The 20,687-nt window shown below is 36.1% G+C and overlaps 1 protein-coding gene across 6 annotated transcripts; it reads right to left on the bottom strand.

Annotated features, from left to right (window-relative positions):
• Positions 1–816: 816 nt before the first annotated feature.
• Positions 817–20,584, bottom strand: LOC144955970 (cyclin-dependent kinase 2-interacting protein-like). 6 transcript variants are annotated; one of them, XM_078886236.1, is made up of 6 exons: positions 20,447–20,584; positions 18,204–18,326; positions 12,861–13,023; positions 11,644–11,740; positions 9,428–9,554; positions 817–8,515 (listed from the first exon to the last, which is right to left on the bottom strand). In XM_078886236.1, the coding sequence occupies exons 2-6, from the start codon at positions 18,274–18,276 to the stop codon at positions 8,316–8,318; spliced, it is 660 nt and encodes a 219-aa protein (XP_078742362.1). In that variant the 5' UTR covers positions 18,277–18,326; positions 20,447–20,584; the 3' UTR covers positions 817–8,315. The 6 variants fall into 6 exon arrangements, with proteins under 6 accessions (XP_078742362.1, XP_078742379.1, XP_078742367.1 ...); XM_078886253.1 differs by having other exon boundaries at positions 5,442–8,515; positions 18,204–18,364; positions 20,464–20,557; XM_078886241.1 differs by having other exon boundaries at positions 5,442–8,515; positions 18,204–18,364; positions 20,447–20,542.
• Between the last annotated feature and the right edge of the window lie 103 nt (positions 20,585–20,687).

A 20,687-nucleotide genomic window follows, 5' to 3' on the forward strand; every position in this document is an offset into this window, starting at 1 on the left:
ACGCATACCTGGAAATCGCTACCACGACCTGGAGAAAAGGGGGTGGTATTGCCTTTATTTATAGTCTTGCTATCACCAACACCACTTTCACTCCTCTTACAAGAGAAAACTACGAATCTGCATGCCTTTCCTTCCAATCTGACTCTACCACTTTCTCCATCATTACTATCTATCGACCGCCGAATACATCCAATACTAAGTTTGTAGCTGAATTTCAAAATGATATCTTAGACTTCAACCTTAAAAGTTCACCATATATTTTTATTGGAGATTTCAACATACATTTTAATTCCACTTCTCCGACAGTCACCAAAATCAAGAAAATCCTACACGACAACGATTTACACCAGCACATCACCGAGACAACACACCAGGCCGGCAACATAATTGATTGGGTCATCTCCCCTGTGTCAAGTAATAGAATAAGAAAGACCGAAGTTGTTGACCTAGCGATATCCGATCACAAAGTTTTATTTGTGGATATCGCATTAAAGAAAGTTGATCTCCCGAAACGAAACATAACAACAAGGAATTATAGACAAATTGATATCAGTGGTTTACAAGATAGCATTCGTGACGTCATAAATGAGGTTAAAAATATAAACGACTTCAACAAAGTATTGAGATCTATTATTGACCGTGAGGCACCGCCACAACGTCGGGTCGTATCGAATCGACCACACTCGCGATGGTTCAATTCCGAGATAAAGGAATTAAAGAGAAAAAAGAGACAGGCTGAAAGGAAATGGCGAAAGAGTGGCCTAACGGTATTTAAGGATATATACAAAGCAGCTAAGTCGGCTCTTTATAATGCTGTTTTTGTTTTTGTTTTTAAGGGTTTTACGGCGCTTGCAACACATTTAGGTCATGTCAGCGCCAGTAAAAAGAAGAAAATGGGATAGTAAAAAGTTCTAGAATTACAATTAAGGCACCCAAGAAAAAGTAAGACAAAGGGGAACTGGGAACAGATAGGGATCAGATGTAGATTCCAAGAGCATACCACCAATGTACTTAGTTTGAAATCACCTACAAGTCTCATCCAGACACAAGCACAAAATCCAACAAAGAGGAACACACTCAAATGCTTACATTATACATTCAAAATAAAAATAATAATACATAACAGAGAGATGATTTACAAGGAAAAAAATATCATCTCCCAAAACAATAACTATGCATTTGACTGTTTCCCTCCCAGCCAGGACTCCGACCAGGGCCAGGACAAAACCAAGTAATCTCATTCCAAGACAAAGACAGAAAGCATGTTGGAAAACAGATATAAGGGTATAGAAGACACAGTATGTACCTCCCTGCCCACTATGGGAGGTCAGGATCCCCACCCAGTCTTTATAATGCCATCACATGCGCAAAAAAGGCCCACTACAACGAAAAATTTCAAAGCATTACATCTTGCAAAGAACTGTTTTCCACCGCAAACGACCTTCTTGGCAGTAAGAAATCCACACCCCTTCCAGCTTCTAGAAATAACACCGAACTAGCTCAAAATTTTGCCAACTATTTCCACGACAAGATAAAATCTATTAGGGAAAACATTGACAATACATCATCATCATCGTCACCGAGCTTTGGACCATTCCATGGAACGCCACTACATGTTTTCGATCCAGCCACTGAAGATGAAGTGAAGTCAGCCATTTTAGATAGCTCATCAAAATATTGTGACTTAGTAGACCCCATCCCAACTAGTATTCTTAAGACTTGTATTGAAGAACTGTTACCAACAATAACTGAACTTATAAATAATTCGTTGGTCTCAGGTAGTGTCCCCGACTCGTTTAAACGTGCCATTGTTAAACCACTATTAAAGAAGTCCGATCTAAATGTAAACGAACTGAAAAATTACAGACCTGTCTCCAACCTTCCATATCTATCCAAAGTGCTTGAACGCATTGTGTTAAAAAGACTTTTGTATCATATCCATCTAAATAATTTAAGTGAAAATTTCCAATCTGCCTATAAATCACATCATAGCACTGAAACTGCCCTTTTAAAAGTATGCACTGATATTCTTAATAGTATTGACAAAAATCATGTCTGTTTATTGACTATGTTGGACCTTTCGGCTGCATTTGACACCATTGATCACGAGATACTTATTAAACGATTAGAAATTACTTTTGGAATAAGAGACACTGCGCTTAGTTGGTTTAAATCATACCTAACATCAAGATCTCAGTTGGTTCTGATCGATGGCGCAGTATCAGAAACATTTCCTCTAAATTACGGCGTTCCGCAGGGGTCTGTCCTTGGTCCTGTTATTTTTACTCTTTATACTCAACCTCTTTCGGATATTTTTGTTAAAAATAAATTAATGTATCATTTCTATGCTGATGACACTCAGATCTATGTAAGCGATATCCCTAGTAATATCCCATCATTGATTACCCGTGTTGAAGACTGTATTAGAGATGTTAAGTGCTGGATGGAAATTAACAAGTTAAAGCTGAATAATGAAAAGACAGAGGTGATGGTGTGTGTAGAAAAAGTGTTTTGAAAGATGATTTTCTGAAGTTTACTCTAAATATAAATGGGTGCACAATTAACCTCTCAACGTGTGTGAAAAACCTTGGGGTAATGCTAGATCAACATATGACTATGCAGGCACAGTTTGATTCTCTATGTAGAAGTTTGACAATAGGATTAAAAAGAATTGCTTCAGTTAGACCTTTCCTAACAAGAGAAGTAACATGCAAACTAATAACATCTTTCATACTATCTAAAATAGATTACTGTAATTCGTTAATCTCGAATGTAAGCAACGATAAAATATCACGCCTTCAAAGTATCCAGAATGCGGCTGCTAAATTGATTTTAAGAAAGAAGATAACATCCTACTCGTTGCCACTTTTGTATGAGCTGCATTGGTTACCAGTTAAAGTGAGAATCGAATTCAAACTAGCAGTATTGTGCTATAAGTGCCTTAATGATCAAGCACCATTGTATATTACTGAATTTTTAGAAACTTATAAGCCAACGAGGAGTCTACGTTCTGCACTAGATTCTACAAAATTAATTGTTACAAATAAATATAAATATAAATTTTACGGCGGCAGATCGTTCAGTCACGTCGGACCTTCCATCTGGAACTCTCTTCCTAAAAGAATAAGAGAAGCGCAGTCCTTATCAATATTTAAATCAAAGTTAAAACACCATCTCTTTGTTAAAACACATCTTGATTAATGCATCTTTGTAATTTGACCCCAATATGAATGTTAATTTAGTTTATGTTATTATATCATTATTTTATATTATTTCCGTATTTGACATAGCATGTGGATGTATTATAACATATCTTGTATTAATGACTTTATGTTTAGTTATTACATTGTTGTATAATGATAATATTATGTTGATGTAGTTTGTATAATGTTTCATTTGTATAATAATGTCACTGTATTATTGTTTCGCGCATTGAGCATCACCCAGTGATGAAAATGCGCGTTATAAATGTCATGTATTATTATTATAATCTACCACTATAATTGACATTTGCATTGTTATTTCCATTAATATGAATGCTGATTTATCAATTAATGTTGGATTTTTGAATGATGTCAACACAAGTAATTTCACCCCATTTGTTCCCAGCGTCCTTTTTAAAGGACACATTGAGAAAGTTGAAAAAAAAAAAAAATTTTTTTAATTGACAAAAATGACTTTAGATTACTTATTTCGGCTGCATTTTCCATCACATATGTCAAAATGAACATTTTTCTCAATCTTGGGCATTAATGGGTTAAGGACCTGTCTGATTTTGTATCACGGATGCTGTAGAAGCACGACAGCAAGGGCTCACTCACATGGCATAATGGCAGTATACCAGAAGATGAGATTTGGATAAAAGTGGGCGATGACCATGGGAAGGGCAGTTTCAAGATGGCACTTCACCTAGTTAAGCCAAATGCCAGGGACAACATCTATATGATATCAATAGCTAAAGTTCACGATACAACACACAATATTAAGATAATCATAGATCATTTAAATCCACAATTTGACGCTCTGAAATCTTTAGAATGGAGAGGCAAGAAAGTTAGACTGTTAATTTTGGAGACTACTGGTTCTTATCCAAATTGTACGGAATCTCAGGACCCTCTGGCACCTATCCAAGTCTCTGGTGCCTTGCCAGCAAAATGACGATGCAAAGCGAACTACAATGTTTAGCTTCTGGGAAGAGAACTCTTTCGTCCATGAATGACAATTATGAGGAATTAAAAAATAACGGAGAAGAGCTTAGAAAAGCGAGGCAGTCAAACAATGTCATTTCATCCATTCACCTATGACATCCTTTGGTCTAGACCATGTAGCGCCTCCATATCTGCATTTGCTTCTTGGCATTGTCACCAAACATCACAAAAATCTAGAAAATGAACTGAATGCATTTGATGACGAAATCTCTGAGGAAAGAGCTACACTTTCAGGGCCGAAGGAGAAATCTTACTATAGAAAGTATGGCCGGTGTTGGGAAAAGGCTGTTGCATTAAAAACCGATAAAGACTTTGTAAGAACATGCCTTGTCGTGAGTGATACGAAAGTCGAAAAGAGGAGGTGGGAGAAGCAACTTAAAAAGATAAAGAAAAAAATTGCAAGACATGAAAGAATGTAAAGAAAGTATCATCGGACCAGTTAGAAAAGCAATATAACATGTTTTAGATCAGAATAAAATTGTCAGACAAGCATTTCACGGTGGCCACTTCATTGGCAATCGCTGTCACAAATACATAAAGAAATAAATCTACAGAGACCTCACAAAGACAGCTAAACATGCAGTTAGTACAGACACCCAAAGAGACACCCTAATCACGAAAATAATTCAACTTGAGATCAAATATAATACTTTAAATGACAGCTACAGAGATGTACATACATTAGTATCCCATTCAAATCCCATGTCGTCAGATGAAATTGAAAGAGCAGAGGAAGCCGTCACAAGGTACTTGCAGAATTACAGAGAAGCATTCCCTCACTCAATTACCCCCCAATTACATATATATTGGAAATGCACTGCATTGACTGGTTGAAGCGATATAAGATAGGGTTAGGATTCCATGGCGAGCAAGGTGGTGAACTGCTCCATTCTAGCATAGGGAAGATTGAAAAAAAGAGCAAGAGGACTTCGAAGCGAAAAAGCAAAATTGTCTTTCACAATTGAAACATCACTGCTTCACTCAAGTTGAACCAGACGTCAGTAGTCACTTCATAAGGGCCCCGAATAGTAATCCTAAATATTAGAATGATATCTCTCCTTTCTGGTTGGTGTTGAAAATAGACGAGAAACTATTGTTAAACTTGTTTATTTGTTTTCATAATGGTGTTGCTTGCATTGTGATTAGACATGAAACTTCGTTAGTTGTGATGTGTGAAAATAGAAGAGATAGTGATAGAAATATTTCTTAGTAAATTTATTACTGACAATGTGATTGGGAACGTGACAGACCATAGAATTTTTATTATTAATTAATAAAATATGACATCAAGTGAATCTTATTCATAAGGAATGATTGGATATCAGTTTTATAAGACACACACTAACACATACCTTCCAGTCATCTATTATGACTGGCTAATTTGTGGACAGGATACTGGTAGATTTGATAAGGAGTTACCACAATATCAAGACCTCTCACAGGACTGCCAGGTCTGAACACGCCATAAAACTTACATACACTTTTTCCTCATTCTCTCCTGCTTCTGATTATCCCAAAATTATTTGCCTGTACGAAGACTTTTATTCACATGTCTCTTACCAATTAGTTATGATCTTGTATTGAATTATAGTACAACTCATGGAGAGTGGCGTTACAAAACCATTAGGTTCATAGCCATACAAATGGTATGACAATATTCTTTAAATTATGAAGAACACGAATATATAAATAAGAAAAAGTTACGTCAACGGATTATTGAGCAACAATTATTTGAAAATCTCAATAAAATGCAGAATCGGAGAGAAAAAATACAGGTACCTAACGAAAATGCCGATGTCGTAGCATGATGAGTCATCGACCTGTCACAACATGATTTATCACCCTCCCACCGGTGGAGCGCTGGCTCAAACTTAAAGTTCGAGTTTTAGTCGCCGTGCAATGCACTCACTTCCACACAAACTGGATCAACTGCTAATAGATATTTACTTCTTTCTTGATAAGTCATCAAAAAGAGTTGCCCGATTGAAGGAATTTCAGGAAATTCTTGGTTGTGGCAGTCACGAAGTGTTAAAACATGTCAATACAAGATGGCTCTCTCTTGGAACTTGTAGGCCCTATATCTCGTCTGTTAGAACTCTGGGAACCAATATCGGCCTTGTTCATGGAGTTGTCAGAAGAGACAATTTCTAAAGCACAGGGTATTTTGAAGAAGCTTTTAAGTGACGAGGTAAAGGTTTATGCCATGTTTTTGGACAATGTTGTCAGGGTATTTGAGAATGCTAATGCATTGTTGCAGTCATAAAATGTCTGACATCATGAAGTCCATTATACATGATTACTGTTTACGTTTTGTAAAACCCTCTTACCTGCAAGGTAAATATTTGCTGTAAATTGATGTCAATGACACGAAAAATCTCCTGCAATCAAGTGAAATTGATGTTGGGTATAAATATAGGAAGTTAGTGAAAGAACTTGGAGAAGATGCCAAAAAAACAAATATATATAAGTGTGTTAGAGATTACTTGAAAACAGCTGTTGTTTATCTCCAATCAAAGTGTAATTTAGACTCAACACCAATCATGTATGCATCTGTTGCTAATCCAGACAACAAAGTCGTGGCTAGGATGGCATCTTAGAATTTTTTGTGGAGAGATTTCCATCTTTAGTTCCCTCTGAAGAAGGCCAGTGTACTGATGAGGTCATGGATATTCTCTTCAGACAGTTTAGAGATTGGCAATCATCTGCAATGCCCCTGCTCAATGGGGAAAGAGTAGATAAGTACTGGTTTCGCCTGGCTAATGCAAAAACACAAACTGACTCTGCTAGGTGTCATTTGCTTAGTCGTTCCATGCTGGGAATACTTTCCATCTTCCATTCAAATGGAGCATGTGAAAGACTGTTCAGCTTAGCCAGGAGGAAGAGGACTGATTTTAGGGCCAGTATGTCAAACAAATTCTAGAGTCCAGTATTTGCAAAGCAAAATGGGGTCACAAATCCGTCAAGAACCCTATCTCCAAGGAGCAGCTAATCAAGGCCAAGTCTGCGACTGCAGCTTCCTTGAAAAAGGACTAAACCAGTGTCATCATATACTGGACTGTATATAATGTAAATAGTGTAAAAATTAAGTAAATATTTGAATTAAGTATAAATTAAAATGAGTGAAGTCTTTAGATGTGCATAAACATGAGAGAACAAAGTGCACTTTGAGACAATTTTATGGATAAAATAAAGGAGTGGCTATTATAACAGACTTGGGTGTATGGACATTTATGGATAACCTGTAAATTTAAAGAAAATTAAGTTGTTTTTTTTTCCGCGTACTTTCTTGAATCTTCCTCTTTTTCCTCGAATGTTCCTCTTTTTGGCAACCAATCTTCCTCTTTCTGTCACGAGAGGTTGGCAGCTCTACTGGTACCATAGAGAGGGACCTAAAACAGAGAGGTCTGTCCCTCGAGATGGCCCCAAAAACAGCTGCTGACACGACCAAGTGGAGATCCCTTGCATCGCCTCAAGTGCCAACAGGTCCTAAGAGGATTGAGTAAGTGAATGAAAGAACCCGCATATACTTAGAATAAAAAACAGTGACATATTTCCATAACACAATTTTTTTAGTTGGCCCCCTGATCATCACAAAATTTCTTAACTCGAAAGGTTTGGCTTGTTATTTTAAAAAACTGTGTTCCCTTTGTTTTGCTTTTCTTCAGAACGCATTTTAACAAATCTTAACCCTCTCCACTTCAGCGAAGAAATTTTTTTAATTTATTTACACTGATAAGTAAAATAATGGATTAACCTGAATATCCATAGCAATCTTGATGAATTTTTGTTTTAGTTGAATTCTTATCATCATTTTTCAATGACTTTATTTGAAGATATTAATTTTGTAGTTGACAATCACTAATTTAGATAGTAATTTTGTGATTACTGACAAACAAGAAAAAATGACATTTAGAAAGACCTATCTTCTCGGAGCTCGATCAAGCATAGCATTTGGGAACAGCTTTAGAATTGGGCTGTGTGAAACAATCTCCAGATTGTTTTGTCAAAAGTAAGACACCATAATTGCAACACAGGTTACCTGGTTCCACCTTAGCTAATTCTCCCTACATTTGTGTCAACTCAGTCAAGATTGACAAATTATTTTAATCACTTGATATGTCCTGTGTCTTTAATAAGAGCCTGTAATAAATCTGGCGTCTGCACATGAATGCATGGCTGGTGCGTCCAACAGGCAATGTGGAACATAACTGTATCTCTGTCAACTGAATGAGCAATGTTTTTATATATCTCCCGTTTCAGTTTGATTTCTTTCTTGTAATCTTCCTCAATAGCCTTGACAGTACTTGCTGGGAATAAAGAAAAAAAAAATGATGTTGATGAGAGGATTTTGCATTAGACAGAATTTGTCTTATCTTGAAAATCATGTTTAACCAGTAAATGTCCTTCTATGGAAAAAACATGTATTTAAAAATTTGGCAAGAAAAGTCGTCCATCAAATATCAATCAATTAAAATGACCCTCATCTTGGCAAAATTCTCAAACCTGGGACTTCGCAGCACTTAATTGGTTAAAAAGGGTCATGACTGCTCAATATATAGAGCACTCCCTTCATAAGCAAAGGGACTTGGTGCAGACGAAGGTCTTTTTGGAGCCATGTTCATCCAGGTAATTGCTTAAAAGAGTGTTAGATCTGGTAGAAATTTATTTGCAACAGACTAAAATCTTATTCAAGGATAGCAAGCAATTGTTACTGTCCGCCCAATACCTCACAAACTAATGTAAATTCCAGCTCAATGGACCTTGTGGCTAAAAAGGACTACTTTATCTTTAAAATAAGAGATAATGTTTGAAAATAGTTTGGCTTTTATTTGAAATATATACAAATAGCAGTAATGAAATATACATATCATATGCAGATCCAGACACATGAATTCACAAACATGAACATTCTACACTGCAAAAAATAGATCTCATGAAAAGTGTAATATTTATATCAGACTTTGTATATGTACTATTGAATTCTTTTAGAGCAGATTCTTCAAAACAGAACAGAATGCAAGGCTTTTTGCAAAGTTTGTCATTGTCATTTTATGATGCAAAATTTTCTTGTAGTAATTCATTATCTTAATCAAAAACAAAAATAATCATGAGAACAAAACAAACATTCTAACTTTTGAATCTCCTTGGTCTCATTAAATCTGTAAATATACGATTGTTTACAATGGGCAATTGAATGCAATCTAGCTCAACAAACTTACCAAAATCTTCTAAAGTCATTGTTAAAAACAAAACCTGGCTTGTTGGCTTCGTTATCTTAAACTGTTGGAGTGATACCAATCCCTCTGCTAGTGACGCCTTTTGGGCCATTTTGTCAACGATATATTCCTAAGAAGAACAAAGAAAAATTTGATAATATATTTTAATATTTGGTTACCCCGTTTATTACAATAAACCTGATAATAACTGCACACCTTGGATTGATATCAGCTGTTCCCCTCTCATTAGGGAGACCCAAGGGGAGTCTCCCTAATACCCTTATTAGGGAGAAACTAGGGGGATCTCCCTAATGACCTCTCTCCAGATATTAGGGACACCCCCCCCCCCCCTTGCCCTCAGTCTTTTTAGGCAATTTATCATCAGTTAAAATTTCACTTATTTTTCCCTTTGCAGTTTGCCCATTCAAAGGCCGACTTGCCTGCCTCTTTAATTCTTTGTGACATTAACATTAGGTGTTGCTCGAGTTATGCTATAAATGAATGTTACCATATTTATTCTGCAACTTGCACGACCCTAGATTATCTTGTTAGGTGGTGTCAGATATCTTGAGGAAAATATGCAATGCATTGCTAGCACCGTTTTTTGTAAGTTTACTCTGTGATTTACCTCTTACTTTTTCAAGTTGGTGATTTCTTGAATAAATTGTACAGTTACAATTACAACAAAAGATTTCAATTTGGGAGACTGGATAGGTATGGGACGAGGAAGGGTAGTCAGTTGTCACTCTTAACCAGTAGTAGGTGAGATACGAGGATATTACATTATTTCATCAATAAGAGTGAAACCAAGTGGTACCCCCTCCCTCAGCGGAGAATAGAAACAAAGCGTGCCTGCATGTGCATTGGTACTCAGGGGGGTCTCCCGAGTGACAGCATTTGGGAGGCCCTCTACAGTTCTTGCTAATCACTTCCCACTCATTACTACTTTTACAAAAGGATAATTGCAATAGCATCAGTAAAATAAAAACACAATCGTCAGTCCTATCATAATTACACCAGTCTTTGTTGGGAATGTACCAGTTGTAAGTGTGATGTGGCTAATAAAAGATTGAGCAACTTTGTGCAAATTAATCGCCTGACTCACACACACACACACATGAGAGGTTAACACCAGATTAAAGCACTGTTCTTGGAACATTTTCATTTCATGTATGTCTCAAGAAATTTAAACAAAGTAGTTGTGGCACATTTTACTATTGATTCGTTTACCTATGATACTGCACAATTGAAAATTTAATGCAGCTATCACTATTGTTGTGGTTAAGAAGATGTCATAATACAATTTTCCATGTCATAGAAACTTTTGGTGACTTTCATCATCTTAAAAAACAAATTCTAAGTGATGAAGTGAAGAATTCATTCATTCTTCTCCAAGAAAAAAGCTCTATTTATCTTTCCCTCGAGATGGCATTTTACCCAGATCAGATACTGAGTTTATATGTTTTTAATAGATGATGCATTCCCTTTATGAGAATAAAATATGAAACCTTTCCATGTTGTCCGCTTTTAGCAGAAAAGGAAATCTTAAAACTAGAGATTATCCCAGGCAAGGATCTGTGAATCACTGTAAAGAATGCTCATTTGGATGTTTAGCACAGATAAGTGAGATTTTTATTTTTTACCGCAGATTGATGAAGAACTGATAGCAGCAATAAATGCAGTGAAAACCATCATTGTTCTGCACTATTTCATTATTATTCATGAACCTCCCACAGACTTACCAAAATGTTTTTTTTTAAACACATTAATCGACAAAAAGCAGTTTACAAGTTCATCATCGTGATAGAGATATGGATGAACGAGATTTGTGAATGTAATTCTTGAATGAATTTGGGAAGAGACAGGAATAGAGCAATAGAATGTAGACAAATAGACTGATAGTTAGATACTCATAGATAGATAAATAGGCTGAAAGATAAACAGATGAATATGCATAGTCAGATAGATAGATATGTGTAGCCAGATAGATAGGTACCGTTGATGGAAAAATAGCAAGAGAGAGCCAAAGTTTATCCTAGTTTCTATAGCATTAAACAGACAGTAGCAATTGCCTGCTACCCATTGGGAAGGACCCTAGTCTATCTACCAGATTCATAAGACCCAGCTATCAAATCACCGCTGGGTGAACATGGGAATCAGAAAAAACATTTGACTACTCAGGATTTCAGTTGGATTGGGGACTTTTATCCGTATCTCACCATTGACTCCACTACTTTTTCAAGTGAATTGCATACAGCCTGGAGTGAGAGTGGAAGAACTTTTTCTCGACTCTGATCATCCTCATCTGTGGTAAACCTGAGACGAACAGAATGAATTATAGATTAAACATAGGTGTCACTTGTACATTTTAAAAAATAGGATGAACTTTTCATGGGATTATGCATAAATTACAACTACAATATTTCTATTACACAAGAATATGCGATCTAGTGGTATGACACTCGCCTCCGGATTGGAATGTCCTGGGTTCGAGTCCCACTCTGAGTTGTGCATAGTTGAGTCCTAGGAAAAGGCTCTTTACTCACATTCTCTCACCGTTCTCATGTGCCATTCTCTCACTATTCTCAGGTGTAAAATGAGTACCTGGCCGTCAACAGCATTGTCTCTGTCCGTAAAAATTGTAATGTCCTGTCATGTATGTTGAATTTTGCTGTTGGCTATGGACCCTTTGTAAAGCACTTTGTGCATGTTTAGTGGATATGGAGCTACATTAAAAAAAAGAAATCTCAAGCTCAAGAAAATAAACAAACATAACTGTAAAAAAAGAAAACATAATATAGACAAAGGAAAAGAGGGAGAGAGAGACAAAGAGAGAGAGAGAGAGAGAGAGAGAGAGAGAGAGAGAGAGAGAGAGAGAGAGAGAGAGAGAGAGAGAGAGAGAGAAGAGAAAGAATGAGAGGGGAAGGGGTCAATTATTTGTCACTGCACCACAAGGGAGCCATCAAAATTGAAAAAAAAAATTACAAAGGTGTATTTGCATCAGAGACAACCTCAATACAACCCCCCCCCCCCCCCCCCCCCCCCCCCCCACCCCAAATCCAGGCAAACTTGATTTCCTTCTTTAAAAAAGATGCCTCCTTGGTACCCTTGCTTTAAAAAATAAAATAGACTCTGGTTGAATGCCTGACAAAGGTATTGATAATTTCTCTTAGATTAATGTGATATATAAAACAAATAATGAAAAAAGCGTTATAAATGCAATTTTAGAAAATCTACAGAATAAAATGTTATTATTCTTGGGTATAAAATGTTTAACTTTCATAAATCAATTACCATCTTTTTCCAATTTTCAGTGAAAACATCTAAGTCTTAAGAAAAATCATTGAATTTGGCCAAATTTTGCCTTTGAAAAATTTTGAGTTTTTAAAAAAATTGATCAGTAGGTATAAATGGTGGGTCAGCATGGATCACTTACAGTTTTTCAATCATTATGTTTGCCATTTCTGTAAGAACACTTCTGCCCTGCATATTCAATGAATCCCATTTTGAAATAAGATTGTGTATATCTGCAGCTGTATCCTTGACCTTTCGGAGGTCACCAGTCAGATTCCCAGTAATATGCTGTTTCACCTGTGGACCTAAAGACAAATAGAGCTTGATATACTATAACTATATATATACAGTAAAATTACTTTAAACCGAAAGAAGCTAAACCGAAAAATACCTTAAGCCGCAATGAATTTAATAAATTGTACTAGTTTCTTCATTATCTTTGTAAAATTCTTACGATGAACCGAAATACTTCTAGGAAGGACTTTCTTTAAACTGAAACAACTTGAGAGCACCTTCCCCTTTTCTCTCTCTATTTTTCTTCAAAAATTCGGGACGGTGGCCCCACATAATAATGCCCGGCGATATTAAAACAAAGAGCATAAGTATAAGATGAGGGTGAGGGGTGGGGGGTAGGCAAACACTTCAATCACTGCACTTGGGTTTGGCCAGAACCACGATCGCAGACTGGAAAAGGAAGACAACGGGTGACTGGCAGGCGAAAAATGAGGAAAGAGGGGGAGTTGGGGTGTAGAATCACGCAAGCGAGATGCTCTCGCTCGTGTGTTGATGCTTTGGAACTGACTGGATTTTCAACATGACAATAAGGAGGGGGGTGGTAGACAACTTACCATTGACATGCCATTTCACTTCCACTTTGATTGAATGTTTGTGTGAGAGGGGGGGGGGGGGGGGTTCTATGTAATTTGGCCTTTGAACATTATGATTTTTCAACAAAAGAGAGGTGTGTAGTAGACAGCTTAGCATTGACACGCCTTTTTATTTCCATTTCACTTCACCTCTGAGTAGCTGCGCATCATTCATTATCAATTATCGCACAAGAACTTTCGATCTTATTTTAGCTTTATGTTTTACTGAAAGATGTCTAAATGAAAGCACTGTGCTTACACATTGGAGTTTAAAATCAAAATACTATGTGAAGTCGATGAAAAAAAAAGTTGATCAAGACGGAGATATGTAAAAAACACGGCATCCCGAACTCAACTCTTTCAACAATTTTGAATTGAAAACGAAAACCCCCAAAACTATTTTTAAAACACACCAAAAAAAAATTAAAAAAAAATAAAAATTTAAAATGGTTACGAAGACGGCATTTATTCAACAACTACATTTAAGGGGAAACCCATGATACAATTAAATGAGCAAATTTCTTAAATAGTTATTACCCTTGAAAAACATCGCAAAACGGGAACTTGCTTTAAACCAAAATGTCTTTAAACCGAAATTCAATTAATTCAATTATATCTCCAGACCAGTGGAATAGTTGTCTCATTGAAACGCTTGACAAACATGCGCCATTCCAAACAAGGACCGTCACCAACCGCAAGTATGCTCCGTGGTATACGTCGGACGTTAAAGAAGCTAAAACGAAGTGTCGGAGAGCAGAAAGACTGCTGAAAACATCAGGCCTCATGATTCATCGTGAAATATTCAAGAGCGCATTTCGTGCCTGGAAGACAACAATAAAAAAGGCAAAGACCACGTATTTTCTTTCAAAATTTGAAACTTCTAAATCTTGTAAACAATTATTTAACATCTGCAATGATCTACTTGGACGTGAAAGATGCACTTCATTACCATCTACAACCAATCAAAGAGACTTGCCAGACACATTTGTCAACTTTTTTAAAGACAAAATCCATAACATTCGTTCAGAACTAGATCGGCATGAACCATTTATAGATACAAATACATTCTGTGGTACCCCTTTAGACAAGTTCCAACCAGTTTCACCTAGTTTCATAAACGAGTTGATAAAAAAAGCCCCCATTAAATCCTGCGACCTTGATCCCCTACCAGCACAGCTTTTGGCCAGCTCCATCGATACATTATTACCATCCATTACATCAATCATAAATACATCCATACTGACTGGCGAAGTTCCATCGTGCTTTAAAAGTGCCCTCGTCAAACCACTTCTGAAGAAACCATCACTGGACCACAATATATTAAACAATTATCGTCCTGTATCAAATTTACCTTTTTTGTCAAAACTTTTGGAGAAGGTAGTTCTTACACAATTAACATCTCATCTTAAGAACAACAGTTTGGAACAACCCTTTCAGTCAGCCTACAAACATCAACACAGTACTGAAACGGCGCTTCTTAAAATCTTTAATGACTTGTTATGTAATGCTGATGCTAACAATATCAATGTATTATGCCTTTTAGATCTTTCAGCTGCCTTTGACACCATTGACCATGACATTTTGTTAAGAAGACTAGAAAATACGTTCGGCATAAAAGGAATTGCCCTTAAATGGTTTACATCATATTTACAGGATCGATGGCAGACTGTCGTGGTGAATGGTGTTCAGTCAGAACAAGTTTTACTAAATTTTGGAGTGCCACAAGGCTCTGTTCTTGGCCCTGTCCTTTTTACTGTATATATGCAGCCCCTTTCTAGTGTGATATCCAGATTCAATCTGAGTTATCATTTTTATGCAGATGATACGCAAATATATGATTCAGCACCCCTTAGTAATTTACAGTTCTTAATACAACGAATTACGAGCTGTTTTAATGAGATTAAATCTTGGATGTACCACAATAAGTTAAAATTAAATGATAGTAAAACTGAGATTTTAATGTGTGGAAGACCGAGTATCCTTAAACAGGCAAATAAATCACTAATTACTCTCGGAAATAGCACAATAGAATTTTCAAATAAAGCAAAAAACCTTGGCGTCATCATTGATAAAGATCTTTCCATGACAAGCCACGTGAATAACACCATACAATCTATGTACATAGAAATGAAAAAAATAAGCAAAATTCGTAATTTAATACCGAAGCATATAACAGAACTTTTAATTAATTCCTTGGTTTTATCTAAATTGGACTATTGTAACTCCCTTTGGGCGAATTTAACTAAAGACAAAATTAGCAAACTTCAGGTTGCTCAAAATAACGCAGCCAGGCTCATTGTACGCAATAACAAAAAATACCCGTCAGCAACTCTTCTTCTCCGTGAGTTACATTGGCTTCCTGTTGAAAAAAGAGTTGCCTATAAGATTTGTACTGTTGTCTACAAATCCCTAAGCACGAACAGTCCCGCCTATATTAAAGACCTTCTAAACATATATGTCCCCAATAGAAACTTGAGGTCAAGCAATGACCAATCAATCCTTGTCAAACCTAAGCCATTGCGTAAAATAGGTGAACAGTCTTTTCAATTTTCGGCCCCCCATTTTTGGAACTCTCTCCCGTCACACGTGAGATGCTCGGATTCGTTGACAACGTTCAAATCTCGCTTAAAGTTTTATCTTTTTACGTCATAATGTTGCAATATTATTTTCATATTTTGTTGTTGTTAAATTGAATTCGTATCACGTTTCCTTCACACTTGTCTCACTGTAATATGTTTTGTTTTATATCACTGTAAAGCGCTTAGAGCCTGTGACAACGGGGTAAAGCGCTATATAAATGCCATTTATTATTATTATTATTAAATGGTTTAGAAGGTCCCCAAAATTTCCATTTAAAGTAATTCTACTGTATATATATATATACATATATTATTATATATATATATATATATATATATATATATATATATATATAATATATATATATATATATATAAATAATAATATAGAAATGTCAGCCATAGCTATGGTGCAAATAAATCATACCAGATAATCCTCCTCGTAAGTAGTTCAACCCCTGGATAACGACATCACCCGGGACAGGAAAATTATGTTGTTATCCAGGGATATCGTTATTCCGGAGTTTTCAAGATGGTGGAAAAAGGGACAAGGTGAGACCTGTGACAACATAACAGTGCGATGTGTGGACCAGTGTCTGAAGGGAGACAAGTCCCAACAAGGTTAGAATGTGTATTTCTCTTGTTTATAAAAGATATACCAGTTACGCCTTCACTCTCCAATGTGTATTGTCATTGTTTAGATTGTAAACAGCTCTCGAACGCATTTAACACAACTAAGAATAAATCAAGAAAACCAAGTGCAAATATGATAATACTGCACAAGAAAATAAATGCATACATCTAGTTGTTATTTTAATTAAAATCCATGCGATAATGCTGATGACTTTTGAATACCGACATTTTTATTCAAGAGCACCAAAATTTACAAGCACTTAAAATTAGAACATCCACATCTTGCGATATCAAAAACAAACAAAAAGCTAAATTTTAACCACCGTAATATCAAATTTGGACTGATGTTTAGAAAAACAACTGATTTTTCAAATGAAAATAATTAAGTGAAAGAGAGTTTTATGTATTGTTTTCCCCACTATTCCAACATAAGACCATAAATAACCACAATTGCCCCCATTGGACACGGCATATATATATATATATATATATATATATATATATATATATATAATATATATATATATATATATATATATATATATATATATATATATATATATATATATATATGTTAAAACAAAATTGAAAAAAAAAAAAAAGCAATAAACAAACAAAAAAAACAAGAGAAGAAAAAAACAAAGAAAAAAACAAACAAAACAACCCAATACAGACCTAATTTTTATGATCACAAATTGTACTTTCATACGACAGCTACAGAGAAAAAATAATCTAGACCCATTTACACCATCCCTTTCCCTTTGGACCATATCATGCTCAGCCAAGATCTGATAAAATAATGCAACAGTGATTAAAACTACTGCTCCAATAATCTTTTGTAGGCTATGTGGTCTAGTGATTTTACACTCGCTTTCGGCAAGTGCATAGTTGAATCCTTGGAGAAGGCTCTTTACTCACATTCTCTCACTGTACTCGGGTGTAAAATGACTACCTGGCCGTTAACAGTGTTGTCTCTGTCCGGAAAAAAAAATTGTAATACTAATACTGCCTTACAGGCATCATGTCCCAAACTACATGTTAAATGTTGCTGTTGGCTAGGGATCCCTTGTAAAGCGCTTTGAGCATGTTAAGTGGATGTTGCGCTCTATAAAAGCTCTTTTTTTTTTTTTTTTAAATCTGCACCTGTCTAGAAATAGGAATCAGATAGGAGAGGCGCGCCCTAAAAGTAGACAACAAACAAGTCAAGTCCCTATAAATATTTCAATATTTTACAAATTAGGTGGATTTAATGATGAAAAAGATGGCCTTTACCAAAATATCATAGTGAAAATAATCTGATGCAGATGGTTTGTTGCTTTTTACAGGGGCCCTCTTTTTCAGGAGCATCATTATACCTAATTATAATTCACTTGTTTTTAACTTCAGATGTCAGTTGTTTTGACTCACTAGGTGATTGAACTATGGACAAATCTTGGATAATATCTGATGATGTTACACTTTTGGTAGGAGTCTCTGCCATTTAGGATGTATCAAACAGGGTTACAGTTCACACTATTATCCCGCACAAGTCTGCAAGCATGTATAAAACTTGTCAGTAAGTAGTAAAACTAAAAGCCAAAGGTGTAAAAATGAGCCAGTTAAGATAAATAGAAAAATAAAGTGGGAAATATGACTCACATAATTGAAGACGACATATGATAAACAACGTTTCCACCCTTGGCATTCTTGAGACACAAAAAAAAAAAAATATGATCACAAGAAATTACAATTTATCAAAAGTACATACAGTGCACTCTGGATACGTCGACGTTGCTTAGGTCGATTTTTACCCAAGTCGATTTTTTTTCTTGGTCCCTCCCCCTTCTTCCTATATAACATTAGTAAAAAAAAAAAATAAACTCCACATAAGTCGATGTCGCTTAAGTCGATGTTCTTATCACTCATGACCACAATAAAATCACAAATAAACAATAATTTCCATTGGTTAAAATAGCTACCAGTAAGATTTTTCAATAGTTAAGAATTTCCGCGAACGATTGGCACACCAATGTGATGTAGGTGCTTTGCCTGACGTCCGTGCTCAATGTACACAAGCAGTATTGAATAACTTTGATTTCTCCATCTCACTTTTTACATAGTCGCAACTTCAAGTTCAAGATTTAAAAAAAAAAATTTTTTAGTTCTAATCCCAGGCCATCCCATGTAATGGTCCTCTTAGTATCAATTTTATCAAGAATTCAAGTCAAGTCTATAACTACAATGGCAAACCTATCGCTGAAAAGAAAGATCCAGCTGATCGATGCATTTGAAAAGTCTGGCATGCGACAGAAAATCATTGCAGAAGAAATTGGCATACCAGCTATTTCTGTCTCGATGATTGACAAGAAGCATGACCTTGACCTAGAGGCTCCTACCCTTCCGATTTTCACGGAATAATTCAACTTAATTGGTCTACATTCCGCATTCAAGGCAAACATTCTGCTTTTGAACTTTCCAATCTACGAAAATTATTTTTTAAAAATCTCTAGTAAAAAAAAGTGAGCCATGGCTTATTTCATCAGCATCTCCTATGGTCAATCAACACAAATTTTGTGTGTCTGATTAGTCCATTCAAAGTGTGTGCAGCTGATGTCAGATAATATTATATTTTTGGGAGGGGGGGTTGACCGAAGTATTATTATTGTGTTGACTCCAATGTATGAGGTCAATGACCTAGGTAATATTATATGTTGGCTCCAATCGGTAAAATATAATATTATCAAGTACGGTCAGATTCTTTCCCTATATAATTTTAGCCCTGTGTATTTGTGTGGGTTGGCACTCCGGTTACTCGCGTTAGTTTGATTAGGTGCGTGTTGAGGGGAAGGGGTAGGAGGGTCCTGACAAGGTTAAATCCATCCATTCAATGCTTTGCTCTGAGACTGCCAGGACCTGTGTATCCTCTATTACTATTATTTGACCCCCTTTTGCTCTTAACATAATCTGCACATTTTTACACATTTTATATTTTATCATTTGAGTACTTTTGGATTGTCTATTACATTTTCTGTTGCAAAGCATGTCATAGTCAATAACAGTAAGTTGATTCCACTTTTTGATCTCAAATTCCGCTTTTTATGTATTCTGATTCCTCTTTGGGGCTATTGGGGGTAGGAGCCTCTGATGACCACTACAGGACCTCTACTTCTCAGGTCAATTCAACGCAACCAAGCAACGTCAGCGAAAAGCGCGACATGGAGGGACATATTCTAGATTGGCTTGCTTTGTTCATATGCATTTTTGCTCATTTGGTTACACTCCGGTTAAGTTGATTTTCCGTTAAGTCGATTTTTTCACGGGTCCCCTGGGAATCGTCTTATCCGGAGTCTACTGTACATGTCAATGGTATGAGGGACTGAAATCTGTAACATTTTGCTAATCCTGAAAAGATGAAGGGCAAACTTTTAATTACGCATTACATTTAATTTGACTTCCTCTCGTATATGTGTATCTATCTACACTGCAGGTGTGTGTGTGTAGTACAGTATGATGCATATGCAGACTTATTTGACTCAAACTCAACAAACGCTGGCTAATAATGGCACATGAAATGTGATTTTTGTGCGTCTTTATAGTTTGTCTCCTGACGAAGCCGAATGCCCGAAACGTTGTTTGTCTTGTCTGTTCTTCATTTATATAAGGCACATTACCCATCCCCCTCCCCCACTTTATTTTCCTCTCTCCTTGGCAATTTGTTTATCAGTTGTTGATCAGGCTACTTTCGATTCTTTGTAAATTCTAAATTCTAAGTTTTCCCTCTTAGTCCCTAACAGTAACTTCCCTTATATGGATGGGCGATAAATTATCTCCGTCAGTACTTGAGAATTTTGCCGCTTAATCGATACTTGGGTTCTGTCATTATAGAACAGTAAAGTTTGCTGCCCCAAACGT

This window comes from Berghia stephanieae, chromosome 1 (assembly GCF_034508935.2).
Source record: "Berghia stephanieae isolate SIO BIC M18660-M18661 chromosome 1, UCSD_Bste_1.3, whole genome shotgun sequence".
In the NCBI taxonomy this organism is placed as follows: Eukaryota; Metazoa; Mollusca; class Gastropoda; order Nudibranchia; family Aeolidiidae; genus Berghia; species Berghia stephanieae.